Source organism: Xiphophorus maculatus, chromosome 5 (genome assembly GCF_002775205.1).
Source record: "Xiphophorus maculatus strain JP 163 A chromosome 5, X_maculatus-5.0-male, whole genome shotgun sequence".
Lineage (NCBI taxonomy): Eukaryota > Metazoa > Chordata > Actinopteri > Cyprinodontiformes > Poeciliidae > Xiphophorus > Xiphophorus maculatus.
In genome coordinates, this window is record NC_036447.1 from 982,307 (window position 1) to 1,001,281 (window position 18,975).

An 18,975-nucleotide genomic window follows, 5' to 3' on the forward strand; every position below is an offset into this window, starting at 1 on the left:
GCATTGGTTTTGACATAGTTCAAGAGCACATAGAAAGCTAAAATTTAATTTCAACTAAAATTAGGTCATACTAATCCCAAATAGTAAGGAGACATAAAAAATGCACATCAAACAAAAGCCCGGGTCTCAGGAGGTTAAGGTACTTGAAAAAAACCTTTTTGGTATAAGTAGGAAGTTAATATGAAATCACTACATGGTGAAATCTTTACTGTAATAATTATAAAAGTACAATTAAAAACTAATTTAAAATCATTACTCCCATATTAACATTATGTGTTACTTTATTGCAGTCAACAGTGGACAAAATAGGCATATATCTTTATGAATATGAAGTTACTTACTAGCCTAAATCTGGCCTTACTTATGTTTACTCTTTAAGTCCATACAGGGATAACTGCAGTTTACACACCAGTCTTTGATTTTCTGAGGTTCCTTCTTTAGTCCTCAGGTTGTTCCAGGTAAATAATTATGTCATCTTGTGACTCCATATTGAGCCTACAGGTCTGATCCACCATTATTCTTTTTTCCTACCCTCTCCTACAGCTTTGTCCTCAGGTGAGTTGGTTTCCTTTTTTCGGTTGCTGTTGGTTGTAGGTTTATGCTACTGATTTCTGTGCTGGCAGCATTTTTGTTTGCAGTGTTTTTGGGTTGCATTTGGGTTTTTTGTGTGTTTTGGAGTTTCATTCACGTGTTTGCTGCGCCGTTGTTAGGAGTCAAAGACGAATGTATCGGTATACTATCCAACTATCTTTCTTGATACTTTCTGAAATTGCTATTTGAGTGTCAGAATGTTTAAACAGGAGAATGAACAAAATTATAAGACGAAGCGCAACATATGAGACGGTAGAGCTGATTGTAATACAGATTATAATGGATATGAGGTTTACCCCGCTCAGTGGCGATAGTTGGGTCAGAACCGAAATAAAAATACTACAGAATTCGCTGTCTATAGGAATATTTTCCATCATCTTCCTCACGTTGTTCAGAGCCCGGATAGCTCAGTCGGTAGAGCATCAGACTTTTAATCTGAGGGTCCAGGGTTCAAGTCCCTGTTCGGGCGGCAGCTTTTTTTCTGTCTGAGCGTCAGTATCGGCCTAAAATTGTTCCGTTCCGTTTAAAAACCTAGATTGGGAATAGTTCCGCTATTCCTGACCGTAAATTAACCTGCTAGGAATCAGAGCGAGAAACAAGGGCTTGAAATGAACAGCCAATCTCATGACTTTCCTTTCCAACACTTGACACTGATTTAAAGAAATCCTTTAGTGATGCCTTCAGTCACATGATCGACTCATCATCCGAGTGATGGTGGTTATATATAGTGGAAGTTACAGAAAACTCCACCCATCCGGCGCCCCGTTATCCTCACAGGCGTGGAAATGATGCGGTCCGTGTGTTCTGGACGAAGTAAACGGTCGAGAAAAGCTCCAAATACAGACCCCCAAAGAGATGTGATGTCGGGATAAAATACTAATCAGTGATTCTTGAGAAGTGGGACAAAATGGGTTTAAATTTCCCCCCAAAATGCTGCAATTGTTTCTCAAGCTTATGTATACAAATATGACAAAAATGTTTTGGAAGTGTAAAGATGCTAAGGTGCAGGCTCCCAGTTCTAAATTTCTTTTTTGAAAATTACATTTTTAATGGACCTGACCCAAAACTATCTGACAAAAATAAATATAAAATTAGTTTTAATGACCCCATTAGTGATATTTTTACTCAGTTTTACAGACAAGTGCTTCTCAAGAAATAAAATAAATATTTAAAACAAAGAACAACATAAAGTCCATCTGACGGAGTTAACACAGAACAACTGAAGGTGGTGACAAAGTTAGTAAAAAGAAAAACTTGATACATGTGAAGTAATGCCATTTATGTAAAATGAATTAAAATGAATTAATTACACATTTAAGTGAGATTTGTCAACATTATCACTGAAAGAGTCACAATGTCAGTTAAAAACTCTGATGGAGTTGACAAAATGACAAACTACCTCCATTTATATGATGTTATTCTGAAGGAGGCCATATTGTAGCTCATCAGGTCCAGGAAATCTTTACAGTTTACAGAAATTAAACATTTTTTTCACAAAATTTCATCAAAGTTTTGTAAATTGTCAGTTATGGTGTTGACACATCATGGTTGTGATGAACAAGTTAGGAATTAAACAGAAGAAAAAAACTAAAGTATAACATAAGCTAACTAGCCTAGCCTAGCCCTGTTAGCCTAGGAAGAGAAAGGAAGACGTCATGGGGTCCTCAGAGGTTCTGATGCCCCCCAATAATGCCTGAGTATGAACATATATTAAAAAATTATTTTTAATTCAATTTATTGATACTTTTATAATTATTTATCCAAATACTTATACTTAATTTTCATAATATATTATCTTAGTATTCCTTTAATTGTTTTAAACTATTATAATGTATTGAGTTCTGCTCCAGGACAAGGGATTTTACAGACACCATCCACCTACTACAATGTTTAAAATAAAAAATATTCGGCAAACATTGTTGTGCTCACATGGCCCAGGTTAGTTTAGTCAGATTTTTGAAAAAAATATATTTTGTGTATATTTTATTAATATTTTGTGCTTTATCCATAGGACCTGTTTTGTCTCTCTTCTCAAGAATCACTGTAATACTACTGCTGCAGCTACTACTACTACTGCTACTACTAATAATAATAATTAATAATATCTCTCCATTTCAAAATGAGGATTGAATTAATTAAAACAGTTGAATGTTTAAGTATGTATCCTGTTAGAATAATTATGTTTTGTTATCATTCTTACATAAGTCTTTAGTATTCACACCCTAGAGAGGAGGAATTTGTTAAACCGTGGGAAAGACAAAACTTGCCTTTTCCCTAAACCTTGAAGCTGCAGCTGCTTCTTATCTTGGGTTACTCCTTAAACTGCTTGTGTGTAGAATGTAGTTCTTCCTTGTTTCAGAATAGCCATTCTTTGATTTATCTCTCTCCCACATTTCACTCTTGACTCCCTTCTTTCTCCTGCTTAACAAAAAGACAGGCTCTGCTGCAGGCAGTCAGATGGTAAACACCTTGAAGAAGTGGTTTGCTATGTTTTCTCCTTCTGCAGAAGCTTGGTTGAAAACTCATGAACGTTGTCTGTGGTTATTTCTTTGTATTTAGGTAAACAAAATACCTATCATATCCCCGAAAAATAAGGGGAGGAAGTAACAAAAGGAAGTCAATACCAGAGATATCCTTCAAGCTTTTTGTTGGTTTTATATTGAATATCTTTACAAAGTACAACAAGTATAACAAATAAATAAAGTATTTTCTTGAGAAAGCTGCAGGCTTCGCTGCATTAAACTACTCACAACAAAATTACACAAACTAAATGCATAAATAAAAACACAAGCAAGAACAAAATACAAAGAAAATAAATAATATCCTTGTGATATTTGTAAGGACATAAACAATTTAGCCTCATAGTGGGTCCATATATGTGAAATAGGCTAACTGAATGATTGCAGTGTGAAAACTCGCTGTGCTGTGGCACCGTTTTGTATTTTAGTTGTTTGTTTGCTGTAGTTCCTGTTGGTGGTCTTTCTCTTCCTCTGTCTGGTTTTCCAGTGAGTGACGCAAACCGTCATAATCATAATCAGCAACCCAGAACACACAGCTGCAGAATACCAGTGCTGGAACAGAAACTGGGAGGAATCTGGAAGTGCACACATCCAAGGACACAACATTAACCTAAATGTAAAAATACACTGCTTGTTTACAGTTTATTCTAATAACAGTACCTCATAAAACAATGCATTGTATGTCATCTTGTAGAGTCATGGTAAATACAAAGAGCTATCAGGAGATAAAAAGTCTCTCCGCTTCAGAGAGAAAGTAACTAGGTTACTGAAATGTCTGTTTGTGGTTTTGATGGTGATGATAATCTAAAAACAGATTTTGTTATTCTGATTCTGATTAACTGCCAAACTAGTCAAAACAGAGGAGCAGTGTATGAAAAACTAAGTAGACCCCTGCTGCTTTGAAGCATGTGATTTAAGAAGGTAGCAGACAGAGGATCAGCTCTTTGAGAGCAGGAAGTTTGACAGATTGCTGCTCTGAAGCATTGTGTGTGGTAACACAATGCCAGGATGGAAAGACATCAGCAATGGCCTTAGCTTATGTTCACACAGCAGGCCTTCATGCTCAATTTGGATTTTTTTGCTGAAATATGTCATTTTTTGTGTGGCTCATGCATTAGTTCATGCTACTAATTAAATGCAACCGCAATCAGACTTCTGTGTGAACAGTTTACGACTCCCAAGCACAGAAGAAGAACGTTGGCGCCACACAGCAGCGCTCTGTTTACAGAAGTATTGATGGATGCTGTCATCTATAGATTCATGTCAAAGTTATTCAGCGATGTGAGTATCGTCACAAGATCATAACAAGATGCAGGAAGCTGATGAAAAGAAATCACAGCAACGGCGTTTAGTGGAGCACTGACTGCTTCTATAAAGACGTCTGGATGTGGAGTCGGACCAGGAGTGGAGGGATTAGGATGTGGTGCGCTTCACTGACTCAGACTACCTTCATAAGTTCATAATAATAATAACTTTCACCCATTGATTGCATCCAGATTTATAGCGTCGGGCTTCTTTTGGTGCAGAATAATGATGCATGTCTCAGATTAATGACGTAAAAGCTGTATTAAATGTACAAATCTGATTTTTTGCGAAGTGAAAAGATTAGAATTGTTCAAATTGTTTGTGAAAAAGTCAGATTTGGGTCACATTTTCCTGCTGTGTGAATGTAGCCTAAGAAAAGCAAACCTATAAATCTAGGAAGGGTTAGAAGAACCTGTTGGGGTTTGTTGAACTTTTCTTTAGCATTAGGGGAAACTCATTAACTCCACATAAACTGCAATTTTTTTGCATTTGTCATCCCTAGAAGTTCAAAACATAGATGTTGCAATCAGTGTATAAAGGCTGAAGCCTAATGATGTCAGCATATCAGGTAGGTTACTGCAGATAGGAAAATATTTTGATCCTTAAACAGTCCTCCAAAAGGAAATCCAAAGTTTTATGTTTCAGGAAAATCCAGATGTTCTGCATCATGCAATGTCATAAATGAGGGCGGGAATGCTTACTATGAATCCGTGTTCCTTTTCCAATGATCACACGTCCATTCATGTTGGCAATACAGTAATACAGGCCCAGATCCCCCACTTCAACACCAGTGATCTTCAGCGCTAGAGACCGATTCATGAGACTCGCTGAATGACGAAGACTGAGCTGAAACACTGAAAACATGGATTGTAGTTGTTAGTGTTTAGTTTGGACTGTCACAAACAAATTGAATCCTTCTGGATCAGGACTTAAAGTTCTGGCCTACTCTCAACCGGCCGTCCCTCCCGGAGGCTGGCGTGGAGGACCATGGTTGGAATGAGGTCTGGGTTTTGTTTAAGCCACGTTGTCGTGTCGTACAGGTAGGAGATGTTGCACCCCAGAGTGACGTTTGAACCAAAGTGGACCTGCTGGACCTCAGCAGCTGGAACCAACAGCATCCAAAAGCCGGACGTGGTAATAAAACCTGGAGGGGATCAAATGGGCCAAAGCAGAACAAGTTTAGACAAAACAAACAACTTTCTGACAGTACCAGAGAAAATGTGAAGAACAGCGGCTGGTTGTTATCGGAATGGATTTAAATGTAACATTCTTAGTACGTTCTGGACCCAAACAGAAACCATGACCCAGAAACATTTTTACTGACAATAGTAATGTGTAAGCAGGAATGGGACAGCTTCTCAGGATCGGAACTTGATTGATGGAGACCCGATAGATGGATAGGGCAACCAGGAAGTAACATTCAATCAGGAAGTTAAGGTTTACCCTGCTCAGGTAGTTTTCCAGGGTTTCCTCTTGGGAGAATTGAGGCTGTCTAGCCTTGAGTACTTGAGGTGATGACAGAGGAAGTGAGGGAACGGCTGGTTTACTGGGGATTGTTTCACCCACAGGACCGTTCAGAGACAGGGACTCCATACAGAGGAAATATAGTATTAAGTGTTGGAGAACCTGGTAGTTAGGTATGATGATCAGGCACCGACAGTCCCAGCCAACATGGCCGCTGGGCCCCATAGGTATTTTGGTCATACTGGGCCCTCAGTCATGATTTGTTGCTCCCAGTCGGCTTGACTACAAACTCAACAGTTGTTTACATTTCTGCTGTTGTTTGCACTGTTTTTATTGTCACAAATACACAAAACATTTGAACATTTTTACTTTTAAAGTTATCCAACTCAGCTTTGCATTCCTTGGGATCAGAGTATTCTATTTTTTATAACTACACAGTATTTTATATTATTAATTATTCCTGGTCTTTGTTTTTAGTATATTTACATCATTTTAAATTGTGCATTCCTCGATTTTCTGTCACTTTGCTGCTGTTACACCTGAATTTTCTCACTGTGAGAAAATAATTCTATTCTATCAACATAAAGCTGCTAATTTTATTGAACCCTAATTAACAGAGTACTTATTGCTTGGACCTAATATTTGATTATTTAGATCAGTAGCAAGCAATTCTATTTGAAGCAATAATATAGTGACTATTTTTTTCCTAAAATGTGATGGAGCTCTACATCACGACGTGAGGTTTTCACCAAATGTGAAATAGGTGAATGCTTGAAGACATTTGAGTTCTCCGATCTGCTCAGTCTTTAAATCATGATTCACTGAAGGCACCAAGTAGTTGGATAAAAAATGTTTATTAAGCCACCAAACTTTGGATCTTTTTGGTATTCAAAGAGGCTTTATCCATTTAATTAAAAAACAAATGCTGTTGTTCTTGTCCCTCAAGATCCTGGTTCTGTTTTTTCTGCTTCAGTTTGTAGATGTTTATTTAGTTTTAGATTTCAATATTTTTTAGAAATTCTTTTACATCTTCCTCATGGTTAGGATGGTAAAATGCATATCTTTATGCCAACTGCTGCCATAATTCAATGTTCTGATCCCACATCTTCATCAAAGATTGTAATAAAAGCCACATATTTATTAAAAGTAGCTGAGATGATCCCACTGTGTGGAGGTTTACTGATTCCACTGACTAAACTTGAATCTATCAGAAAGTAAAAGATTTTTGTATTACTTACAAATGAGAATCATGATAATCCAGTCTGCTTTCATCTGGTTTATTGTTGTGTAGGTGAGAGCAGCTTTAGTTTCTGCAGACCACACTGACTTCCTTTTAACAGCCCCTGAGCCCACTCTTTCCACTGAAAGCCCACTTCTCTATTCGGTTTGATGCCCCGTTCCTAAAACCTCCTTCAGCTTTGTTTGAGATAAAATCAAGATCAATTCAAAGTTCATGTCTGTGTTATGTTGTAGGTTTTTCATTTTGGGGTTTCATTTCTAGATAAACTTTTTTTAGGGAAGCATGAACTGGGTTTTGTTGTGCTTCCGTGCTTAAAGTGTGAAATGGCAAAAGAGGAAATGAAAGCCACAAAACTAGCAGGTATTTTGAAAGCTAAGTTATGAAAAACACATAACAGAGATATAATAGAACTAAATAAACAGAAATCTTTAAACCACAACTTTTGCTTTGTCTGTGTTGCCAATTGAAGAATGGGTGGGATGGAAGACGGATGATTCAGATTCATTTCAATCAAAAATAATTTAAATTACATAACTCTGACAGATGTGCTTTATTTTCTTTTGTTGCCAATGGTGATCTTCAAATTTGCAAATAAAATGTTATCCAAGGGTAATGTCTTTTATCAATCCATGTAGGAATAATTTAGACTGAGCTGGACAAATGTATTTAGAGAATACTTTATGTCAAATCCCTTCCTAGAACAGTCACAAGCTGCCCAGTCATTCCTGCTCTAATGGGTGAGTCTCTATCCAAACTGCTAGTAAACAAAAAATAAGTTCCCTGTATGTTCCTAAACTTAACAGAAATAAAAATATGTTCGTAAAATATGTTGGTCTGACAGGTTATGACGTATTAAAAGGCATCAAGGAACTCTTTGTAATTCTCCTTCTTTTCACGTTTCTCTAGCTAACATGTAAAGACGTCCATACTTTACAAAAGTTGTTAAAACACAAAAGTTACGCATTTTAATTAGACCATATGTAAATCGAGTAATTGCGTCATTACGCAACTACCTGCTACTTTTAGAACAACCAATCGCTGCCCTCCTTACTGGGGAGTTGTCCGCAGCGCGAAGCGGCTTCATGGCGTCCTGCTGACAGGAGTCCGACCAGCTGACTGCGCTGCTATCTGTTACACAGCGATGAAAGCCCTGCTGGTTCTGACAGTTTAAGAACTGTTCCGAATTTAAAGTGACGGACTGAGAGGACCGGAAGAGAGCGGAAGGCACCGGAAGACGGAGCGATCCGAGGTGAACCTTGGCATTAGCTTGTTGTCAGCTGTCAGTGCTAGCAGTTAGCTCGTTCCTGCCACTGACAGAGTCAGGAAGAGCAAGTTTTTATTACCAGTCGTCGTAATAACAGTTAATATTCTTCTCAGTCAGATACTTTCTATAGAAAACCCAGGAATATCAGCTTTTATCTGGTCTGTTGGGAGTCCAGTCCGAACGGAACCTTTTATCATGAACACGTTGTTCTGAATCTTCTGGTTTCGGTCCAAGTGACACCACCATATATTTTTGACTTGGTTGAAATTTAAATATATTATTTTCTAAGAAAAACACTTAAAATCCAAGTGTTTACATTTTTTTGTGTTTTGTTTATATTTTCCTCCATTTTGTAATTTTAAAATAGAGATTTAATTTACTAGTGATCAAAATCTGAGTAAAATTAGTTTGTTAAAGATTGAATAAAGAATTAGGGACTTGTGCTTGAGGGTTAATCTTGTAAAACCTTTTTTATTTTTAGTTTGATTTACAGTTCCTACCTCGAGGAAACTTGAAGCACATTGTAGCTTTTTGGGTTTTTATTTTATTTTGTAATTTAGTTGAATTTAAACTAAACTTAAGGACGAAAAGAAGCTGGAACCTTTAAAACGGAAGAAAACATTAAAACTGACTATGTATTTGCAGTTTTATACAGGCTGTGAAACCAGGTGAGCAGCAGGTGGGCGTGGCCTGTCAGTAGCAGGAATGCAGGTTGTTGTTTAGTGTCTCCACCTTTATGTCAGGTTCCTGCCTCTATTTTCACCTCCGGTTCTGTTTGAACAACTTGCTCCATGACCTGCAGCAGCTGCGTGTTGCTGCGGGCTGCAGTTTGTTTGTTGTGACTCTGCTGCTGTTTCTTTTTTTTTTTTTAAACAATGTACTCCCTGACCTCCACCTGAACCTCAGCTACTTTTGTGTCAGAAGGAATATTGCTTAGTTCTATTCATCAGCAGTCTGTGTGGTGCTACTGTGGCTTTCTCTTGATGTGGTCCAGTGGTGTCCATGTTACAGAAACATGATTATGTTTAGCTTTGATAAACTTGATTTTATTTGGGGTTTTTTCATCCTGTAATCAGAAATGTGACTTTGTCCTTGGCCGTCAAACATCACTGCTGTAGTTTGATTACAAAAAACACCCAACTCCTATTTTGGCTGACCTCTACCAGGTCCTAGAGTCAGTAGTGTGGAAATAAACCTTGATCCAATGCAGCGTAACATTAACTTTAGGGGGTTTTGCTACTATGCTAGTTTCATGTTCAAACCATCTTTTCTGTCCATCATATTGGATCATATCCCCTACTCCAACATCTGTCTGTATATTTGGCCAGATGGTGATTTAAAGAGGAGTTCTGAAATAGTTGTAACAAACCAAAGTTCAAATAAACTGATTTATGATATCTGATATGTTGTTTTTTAGGATGGCAGGAGTGTTTGACATCGACCTGGAGACGGAGGACGGCAGCGACACAGAGGTGAGCAATGATTGGATCACGCACCGCCGTGATGTAACAAAGACAAGTAGTGACCTCTAACCTTTCACCTCCAGGAGGACGCGTGTGAGGTGACAGTTGTTGAACCTGACAGGTGAGTTCAGACGAAGCCCAGACAGATGTAGATGCTGCAGCAAGCTGATTTCTCCTGCTGTGATGTCATGGCAGCGGTCAGACGGAGGAGGTGGAGCTGACCAGTGAAAACGTGAACAGAGACAGCGAGAGAGTTGGACCGGACTGCTTCGAGCTCCTCACCGTTCTGGGCAAAGGGGCCTATGGCAAGGTGAGCCGTGCTCTGCTCATGGTGTCTGGTTTCACAACACGTCTGTCATGAAGTCATCAGCTCAACCACCTTTAAAAAAAGACTGAAACGGAGAGAGAACAGTTTTGGCGTTTTGGTAGCACAACATCTCAGTGAAGACTTGTAGAACCATGCTGCTTTAGGATGCACACCACCAGCCCGCTTCAGTCCGGTTTATTCCAGCTGCAGTCCGTTTGTCTAGAAGGTCGGGTTCGTTTGGGGAGGTGTGAATGCGTAATCAAACTCTGATGCCGACCAAACTCCGGTCCGCCTACTAGCCTCGGTCTGGGTTCGGTTGAAGTGACGTGGATTGGCAGACTGGTCTGTATATTTATCACTGAATCAGGAGTTTTGTGCTGAACTATTTTAACATTCTTTAACTTCCGTCTTTCTTTAAGGTTTTCCAAGTGAGGAAGGTTCAAGGTCCCCAAACAGGAAAGATATTCGCCATGAAGGTCCTGAAGAAGGTAAGTTGGTGCTGGACCTGGGCTGTCTCCATTGTTTATTTTCGGTTCAGATTTGGACAGAATTGTGTCAATAACGGGAAAGTTTGTGACATAAAACACAAACAGTTTTAGAGAAGTGAAAAAAATAGGATAAATTACTGAAGGGAGAAATGCTCTGAGTCAGAAAAATGAGATACAGGTGAGTGAGACGGTAAAAGAAGAGCGTTGCAGACAACTGACAGAGAAATGGTTCAAAACATGAAAAGTGGACAGTAAAAATGAACTATTTAATATTTAGACCTTTGTTTAAACATTTCCCTGACTCCTGCAGGCTAAGATCGTTCGTAACGCCAAAGACACGGCTCACACCCGAGCCGAGCGCGAGATCCTGGAGAAGGTCAGACACCCGTTCATCGTGGACCTGCTGTACGCCTTCCAGACGGGAGGAAAGCTCTACCTCATCCTGGAGTGTCTGAGCGGTAAGCTGGTGACGCCTGATGATGATGATGGTGAAGCCTGATGATGGTGATGATGATGATGGTAGTGACCTTCAGCTGTTCTCTGGGTCACCAGGAGGAGAACTGTTCATGCAACTGGAGAAGGAGGGAATCTTTATGGAGGACACGGCCTGGTGAGATCTCTGTCTGCGTTGAGGTCAGAGAGCATCGTCATGGTGATCCTTTCAGGTGACGGGGTTGAACTGTTTTCCAGCTTCTACCTGGGAGAGATCACGATGGCCCTGGGTCACCTGCACTCCAACGGGATCATCTACCGAGACCTGAAGCCTGAGAACATCATGCTGTGTCATCAAGGTGAGGCAGGCTGCACAGGTTAATATCCATAAGCAATAATCACATCCAGATGATTGTATTGATCTCTGCGTGGTCAGGGCACATCAAGCTGACTGATTTTGGCCTCAGTAAGGAGTCCATCCATGATGGAACCATCACACACACCTTCTGCGGCACCATCGAGTACATGTGGGTAACTGCACACACTCCACACAAAAACACCTGAACCTGAAGAACAGAAAAATTCAGAAAACATAATATTTGGTTGTTTAAAATGACTGGAAGCACCAAGGGTCTGCTACTAACTGGTGGCTTTGGGTTTGTGATCAAGTTCAAACTCACATTTCAGGATGTTTTCTCTTCACCAGGCAATCAGAGATGAAGGTAACTGGGCTGGACAGCGTCTGTTAGCCGCGGTAGCTAGTGACGCTCTGCACTGAGTCGTGTTAAAACCAGACCGTTCCAGTGGCTGGAATCTGTCACAGAATATCGTCTGAATATCTTATTGATTTCTATAAAATAAAGCTAAGGAAACTGCAGATGTTCTGATGTGTAAAATATTCTCCCTACATGTGAATCTATAAACAGTTTGGTTTCTTTCAAGACTAAATGAATTTTTCTTTATTAGACAGTTAAATTTGACATACTTTCCATTGTAGGAGACATATTTTGATAAATATTTTCTTATTTGATGATTGTTATGAATATTGTGACGTTCTATGAATGAATGAGGCAGTTAGTCCAGTCTTTGTCATCTATTGAAGTTTCTGAAACTACAGCTGCTGCAGAGCGCCACAGCAATACCAGAAATACCAGAAAAAACCCAAAATGATCACAGTGTCCATCACACAGAGACACACTGGACAGAACCGTTCACTCTCATACCTGAGGGAGATTTACAGACCACTTAACCCAACAGTCATGGTTCTGAACCGTGAGAGGAAGTCAGCGTACCCAGAGAGAACCTGCAGACTATGCAGAAAGACGCTAGGCTGGGATTCAAACCCAGGGCCTTGGTGCTGCTAGGCACCAATGAGACCAGTGACTCCAGTGCGCGGCCTCCTGCACGGAGACGCCTCCACCGTTTGGCGCAACGTGAGCCGTCCCGTCCTTCCAAACAGACTCCAGGATGTCATGGACGGTGGCTCATGGGATCCTGCCGGTCAGAGCCGTTATGCTCCCGCGGCATGTCTGCAACGTCCATCTGCCCCCGACCCGGTTGTGGCGCGCCGGAGTCGGTGAGGCCCCTGCTGTGGGAGTGCAGCGCTGCTGTGGACCTGTGGGCGAAAACCGGCTCCTTGCAATTCCCACACTTGCCAGCAAGGGAGGTCCTCCATGCACAGCTAGTGCTGTACGGGGTGAGCCAGCAGAAAATGACTAAAAAAGACTTCGCTGAGATGTGGCTCACCCCAGCCACCATCAAAGACGCCATTTGGACCTCCAGAAACTTGCTGGTGAGCAGGCGCAGGCAGATGCCCCCAGTGGCTGTGATCCGGATGGCGGCAGCAAAAAGAACAACATCAAGGGCTGCAGGTGGCGCGCCAAGGACACAGCCACCAAGAAGAATCGCCTGCGCCTCCGTGGACGAAGGAGCCGGCGCTCCACGAGCAGAGGTCCAAGCAGCGGCGGCCCGGCTCTCCGGGTGAGGCAGGAGGGAAGGAGCTTTAGGGTGGGATCCCCTCTGAGCACCAGCGCTGTCTGGAAGGACGGGACGGCTCCGGACTTTGGAAGGAGTCACCCCGGTCCTGCTCAACTTTTTAACACACAGAGATTTTGTATTTTATATTCTTGTTCTTAGCTTCTTTTAGTCTGAACTGATGAAATTGTAAGTTCCTGAAAATTTCTGTATAACTGAAATAATGTAATTTTTTAAATGTTTACAGTAACAATAAATATTTTTCGAAAGGAAAAAAAAAAAAAAAAAAAACCAATGAGACCAACTGCACCACCTGCAGCCATCCACAAACACTGGTCTAAACACAAACCCAGGACTCGTATGTGTTTGAGCTTTTAGAGAAACTTTGTTTGTGCTGCAGGGCTCCAGAGATCCTCACCAGGTCGGGTCACAACCGAGCCGTGGACTGGTGGAGCCTCGGCGCGCTGATGCACGACATGCTGACTGGATCGGTAAGCTGAGAGAAGAAGCATGGAAACAGTGAATCAGTCCCACCTGCTGTGTCAAAGTCTTATTTTTATGTTTTTATAGTTTCTTCTGATTCCTGTTGCTAAGCAGCGTCTGTCTGAAATGTTTCCGTTTAGCCTCCGTTCACAGCTGAGAACAGGAAGAAGACCATCGACAAGATCCTGAAGTGTAAAGTCAGTCTTCCTCCGTACATCACGGTCGATGCCAGAGACATGATCAAAAAGGTCTCACACACACACACACACACCCACCCACCCACACACACACACACACGCCATTTAAAAATACACACCCTGTGATTTGACATTGGTTTTAATGCTAAAGTGAATACATTCAAACATAGAGCCCATAAAGTGAAAAAAAAGATATTTTTTTTTTACAATAATCAATCAATTATTGGACTTTTTAAAACTATTTCTCTGTTATATTTGGTTATTTACCAAAATGCTATCAATGTTTCCAGATTTCTGCTCCCTAATCTCCTTCAGAAAGAGAAACCTGCTCATGTTGTAACTATGAAAAATACATTTATTCCACATCCAGTCCTCAGTTTGATCCACTCAGCCTGGAGCGGTTTTTCATATTTCTGTTTACAGTAATTAGAAGTTATTGTTGAACCAGGAATGTGTTTATTGTTGCCACAAAGCAACATGAAAACAAAACTCAGATGTTATGAATCATGTCAGATTTCAGCACATGTAAGCTGTGTGTTTAAGATGAACATGAAAATTGAGATATTAAATTAATATATCTTAATATATCTAATACATCTTAATATATAATATATCTTTAATATATCTCTATATAATAAAAATGCTAATATATTAGCATTTTTTAGGTTTAAAATGCTAAATGACAGAAAAATAAGTTAGAATGATGTAGAGAAATGGATTTCTTCACATTTGAGTTTAAATAAAATATCATCATGAACTGAACAGGTCATGAACTGAACAGTTCATGAACTGAACAGTTCATGAACTGAACAGTTTATGAACTGAACAGTTCATGACCTGTTCAGTTCATGAACTGAACAGTTTATGAACTGAACAGTTTATGAACTGAACAGGTCATGAACTGAACAGGTCATTTAAACAAAATGCTTCTGCTTTATGCAGAAACACAGAGTTTAACATTTAGGCTCCAGCTGCAGCTCTACTCTGTATAGCTATCCTTTATTCACTACTGACTGATTCTAGCTTGATACAGATACTTGATACTGAGGCTCATTGTGAGAAACTGATGCAACGCTGCCACCTGCTGGCAGAACTGAATCCTGCAGCGTTACAGGTTTAAAATGCTAAGACAGAAAAATAAGTTAGAATGATGTGGAAAATCATTGTGAAGTAATTAATACACCCTCCCTCACACACACACACCCACACACACAGAGCTATTATAAGACAGAGTCTAAGCATGTGGCAGTCAGATGAAGTTACAGCGACACACGGCACTAAACAAAGTTATTTCCCAAGTTTGAGTTTTTTGAAGACAAGCTGCAGAAATCATTAAAAGTTTCTCTGTTGAATTTTTTTCCAGCTGCTGAAGAAGAATCCGGCTCAGAGACTCGGCTCTGGGAAAGACGACGCTGCTGATATCCAGGTAGTCGCTGCAGGTCGTGTTGGATCAGAAATGTCCTCTGCTGTCCCACTCTGGGGACGTTCAGGTGTAACAGCAGCATCTGGATGAAGGTTCACACAAAACATCCAAAATCTTCCAAATATCGATGAAAAACAACAAAAATAAGATCAACAATATACTGTACAAGATCACAACATGAAAAAATACTGTGCAGTTATCAGAAATACAAATATTATGCTTTTTTATTTTAGTGTACATAATGTTCATGTGTACTGCACATCAAGGAGTCCAGTTCAGAAACACCAGCAGCAGGGCTGTAAACATGTTGGGTTTGTTGGGAGCAGTGAAGGTTCTGGAGTCTGACAGCTGCTGGCAGGAAGGATCTGACTTAACGCTCCTTAATGCACCAGGATGCAGCTTCAGGCCTGGGCTGGGAATCGGGTCAGGAGACGCAGAACAACTGGATCCTGGATCCAAGCGGCTTCCTCCTCATAGAGGCTGGAGTTTAAAAAGTTTAAAAGGTTTCTGTTCCTCCTCTGTCCGTTCAGAACCGATTCTGCTTGTGAAAATGTTGCTTTTGTTTGTTTTTGTAGACTTTTAATTCAGATCTGCTGTTTTCTCCGTTAACTGTCAGATTTTGCTGTGTGAATCCTGGATGCTGTTTCAGTGTTTCTGAACTTCCAGCATCTTGTTTTTACCAACAGTGGAAAAGTTGATTTAAAGGTTGAACGAAGTGTGGCAGCATCGTTAACTTTCCCTGGCTTCTTTCCTGTTTCTTTGCAGAAACATCCGTTCTTCAGACACATCAGCTGGGAGGAGCTGCTGAACAAGCGAGTGGACCCGCCGTACAAACCGCAGCTGGTTGGTCTTCTTCTATGGTTGCTCTGACTTTAGTGGCTTCTTTCTCCTCTTTCCACACATTTGAAGCGTGTTCTGCTGTAACCGAGCGTCTCCCTTCCCTCCTGTCAGCACTCTGAGGAAGACGTCAGCCAGTTTGACACCAGGTTCACCAGACAGACGCCGGTGGACAGTCCGGACGACACCAGGCTGAGCCACAGCGCTGAGCTCGCCTTCGCCGTCAGTCCATCAGCCTCCATATTCTGGAACGTTTTTCTTCTTTTCTTTCAGCTGTTTTAGTTTTCATTTCCTCCGGCAGGGGTTCTCCTTCGTGGCGCCGTCGGTCCTCGAGAGTCTGAAGGAAGGATTCTCGTTTGAGCCGCGATCGCGTCACGTCCGCCGCCACAACAGCAGCCCGCGCACCCCCATCAGGTAGGAAGTGGTACTGCAGCGCACAGCGGCTGCTAAAGTATTTATCTGCTTCATGTTGTACCATTTTATTACTTCTGAAAATCTAAATGTTTCTGTTTTAATGTCAAAAATGAAAACTGATTTCAACAAATTAATTAAATACAAATATAAAATATGAATTGGGTGGATTTAATTAACATCCCAGAAAACATTATCAATGTTCAATTTAATAATGTCCACTATAGCATCTCTTTCACAATTTCTTTTAATAAAAAAAAATTAAGTTGCAGAGTTTGTAATTCTTTAATTTGTGTAAAATTAAGGCCTTAAAATGTCTAAAGTTCCTTTTAAAAACCAAGTTGGCCTTTAATGTGTCAGTCACATTAAAAGCACTATTTAATCTTGTAAAGTCTTTGTATTTTTTTCTCTCAGGATGTTTCTGTTAGACAAACATTTCAGTCTCACTCAGACTTGACAGGCTAATGCTAACTAGCTGCTAACATGCCTTTACTAGTTACCAGGCTAGCTAGCTTCTTTCATCTGTCCTGGGTAAGTGGAAATTTATTGCCTTTAATCTGGACGACATTCATACATTGAGAAATGGAGAAATGTGGAGAAATGGGTCTTAAATCCATCCATGGTGGTCTTAAAAAGTCTTAAATTCCAGTTTTCTACTGATTTTTGTGGAAACTGGTGAATAAACGGGTCATCACAATAAAGTCATACAACTTAACTTCGTATAAAGATTTTGATTTCCATTTCAACTTGAAAAAGTCATTTGAATCTTTATTTCAACAGCTACATTTTGTTTGAAGAAATAATTTTTTAAAGTTTGTCTGCCTTACTAAAGTCGAGGGATGAAGGAAATCCTTGGGTTGGTTAGAAGACGTTATTTCTGTTTTCTTCTCCTCAGTCCTCTGAAGTTCTCTCCGGCCGGGCCCTTTAAGTCCAGCATGGACGGGGAAGCGGACCTGTTCTCCCCCACGTCTCCGCCCGCCGCTCCGCCTCCCGGCCCGCTGGAGAACGGCGCGGCGAGTCGGCCCATCAAGACGCCTTCCAGGAACAAGAAGAAGAAGGAGCATCGCAGATGAGGCCCAGGAAAACCAGAGGGATTCTGTCTGCTCCATGGATCATCGTCTGTCGGCTCATTTCTTCAGGTTTCATTTAAAGCTCTGAAGAAACCAAACGACTAAATCCTGTAGACTGAGGCTCCGCTGTACAGGAACTCCTTCTAAATCTAATTAAAGGAGAAGAAGGCATTGATTTTCCTTTAGCAGCTTCCCTGCGTGTTTATGGGGTCGAGTTGGGATTTGTGATGGATGGACTGGAAACTGTGGAGTTTAATTACAGAGACAGGAAGCTCTGATTTAAGGTTTTCCAGTAATGAGTCTGTCAGAGGTCGACAGGAAGTTAAACTTTAACCCTTCTGTTCTTTTAGTGGCTTTTATTTATTTCTGCATGTAAAAAGAAAACGTGATGACATCAGTCTGCCTGTTGGTTCTGTTGAGAACATTTAACCAATCAGAGCAGACTGGGCCTTAAAGAGACAGGAGCTAAAAACTCAATAGGAAAAACAATCACTGTCTTCAGCTTTGAAATGATGAGTTTGTAAATTATAACACAGATTCTTTAATGACTGTATACAGAAATCTGCTGAATGATCCATGCAGCAGGATGTCATGTTTGTCTTTTCTTTTTTCTCTGGATCTTCATGTCTGTTACCAAACTTGTTCTGAATGGACCGATGGACCGGTCCTATCAGAAACCAAACCGTTGATCTCACAGAAGCTGTTACTACAACGTTAAACTGCGTTGGTGACGGATCAGAGGTGTTTAGTTCCCCTTCAGTCCAACCAGCAGGGAATCGCTCAGGAAGCTCCTCTAAACGGGAATCAGGACGATCCGGATGACCAGGGACAGTCTGGTTCTGGTCCGAATATTTCCTGTTTTATCAAAAATATTTTCTTCAAAGTTTTTATCTTTTTCTCAGCATTTGGCAGAACTTCCCTTTAAACGGACTTGGGTCGAAGGTTTTGGGTTTCCTTCCACAAGCCTCTCAGAGAAGTTTGCTGGAAATTTGAGCCGTTCCTCCCAACAGAACCGGTGGAACCGGGTCGGATCCGCCCAAACGTTGTCCTGAAGTTTGGTCTGCTGAGTTTTCTTGCGTTAGGAAGACGGTCTGAGCATCAACCTCCTCAGTCATGTTGCTTCAATGTTTCAAAATGACTCTGTTTACTTTGTGAAGCGCACCGGTTCCTCCTGCAGCCAAAGGTCCAGTTTTCACTCCATCAAACTTCACCAGCCTGAGGGAAGTCTGGCTCTGGTTCCACTTGGACTGGTGGCTTCTTCCTCTCTGAGCGGCTTTTCAGCCCAGGGGTTTGCTTCACACCCAGTCTCCTCCAGGTCTTTAACTGGACCCGTTTCATACCAGAACCTGTTGGTCTGTGGGAGACAGAACCGGTCCTCACCGGATCAGAACCATGGCTGACCACAGAACCGTCTGAACTCTTCTTTTATCTTGACTGATTTCTTATTTTTTTTGTAAATTGGTCATGATGTCACACTAGGAAGCGGTTTGTTCAAAGTGCCGTTTAC

The 18,975-nt window shown here is 40.8% G+C and overlaps 1 protein-coding gene and 1 non-coding gene across 2 annotated transcripts; both read left to right on the top strand.

The window, feature by feature from the left end:
• Window positions 1–987: 987 nt before the first annotated feature.
• Window positions 988–1,060, top strand: trnak-uuu. Its single transcript has one exon. It is a non-coding gene; the product is annotated as a tRNA-Lys (tRNA).
• Window positions 1,061–8,174: 7,114 nt separating this feature from the next.
• Window positions 8,175–18,041, top strand: rps6kb2 (ribosomal protein S6 kinase B2). Its single transcript, XM_005816126.3, has 16 exons — window positions 8,175–8,368; window positions 9,801–9,855; window positions 9,930–9,967; window positions 10,042–10,156; window positions 10,573–10,641; window positions 10,952–11,099; window positions 11,194–11,251; window positions 11,332–11,432; window positions 11,510–11,600; window positions 13,448–13,538; window positions 13,671–13,778; window positions 15,091–15,153; window positions 15,916–15,993; window positions 16,102–16,209; window positions 16,289–16,401; window positions 17,294–18,041. The coding sequence occupies exons 2-16, from the start codon at window positions 9,802–9,804 to the stop codon at window positions 17,469–17,471; spliced, it is 1,413 nt and encodes a 470-aa protein (XP_005816183.1). The 5' UTR covers window positions 8,175–8,368; window position 9,801; the 3' UTR covers window positions 17,472–18,041.
• Window positions 18,042–18,975: the final 934 nt, after the last annotated feature.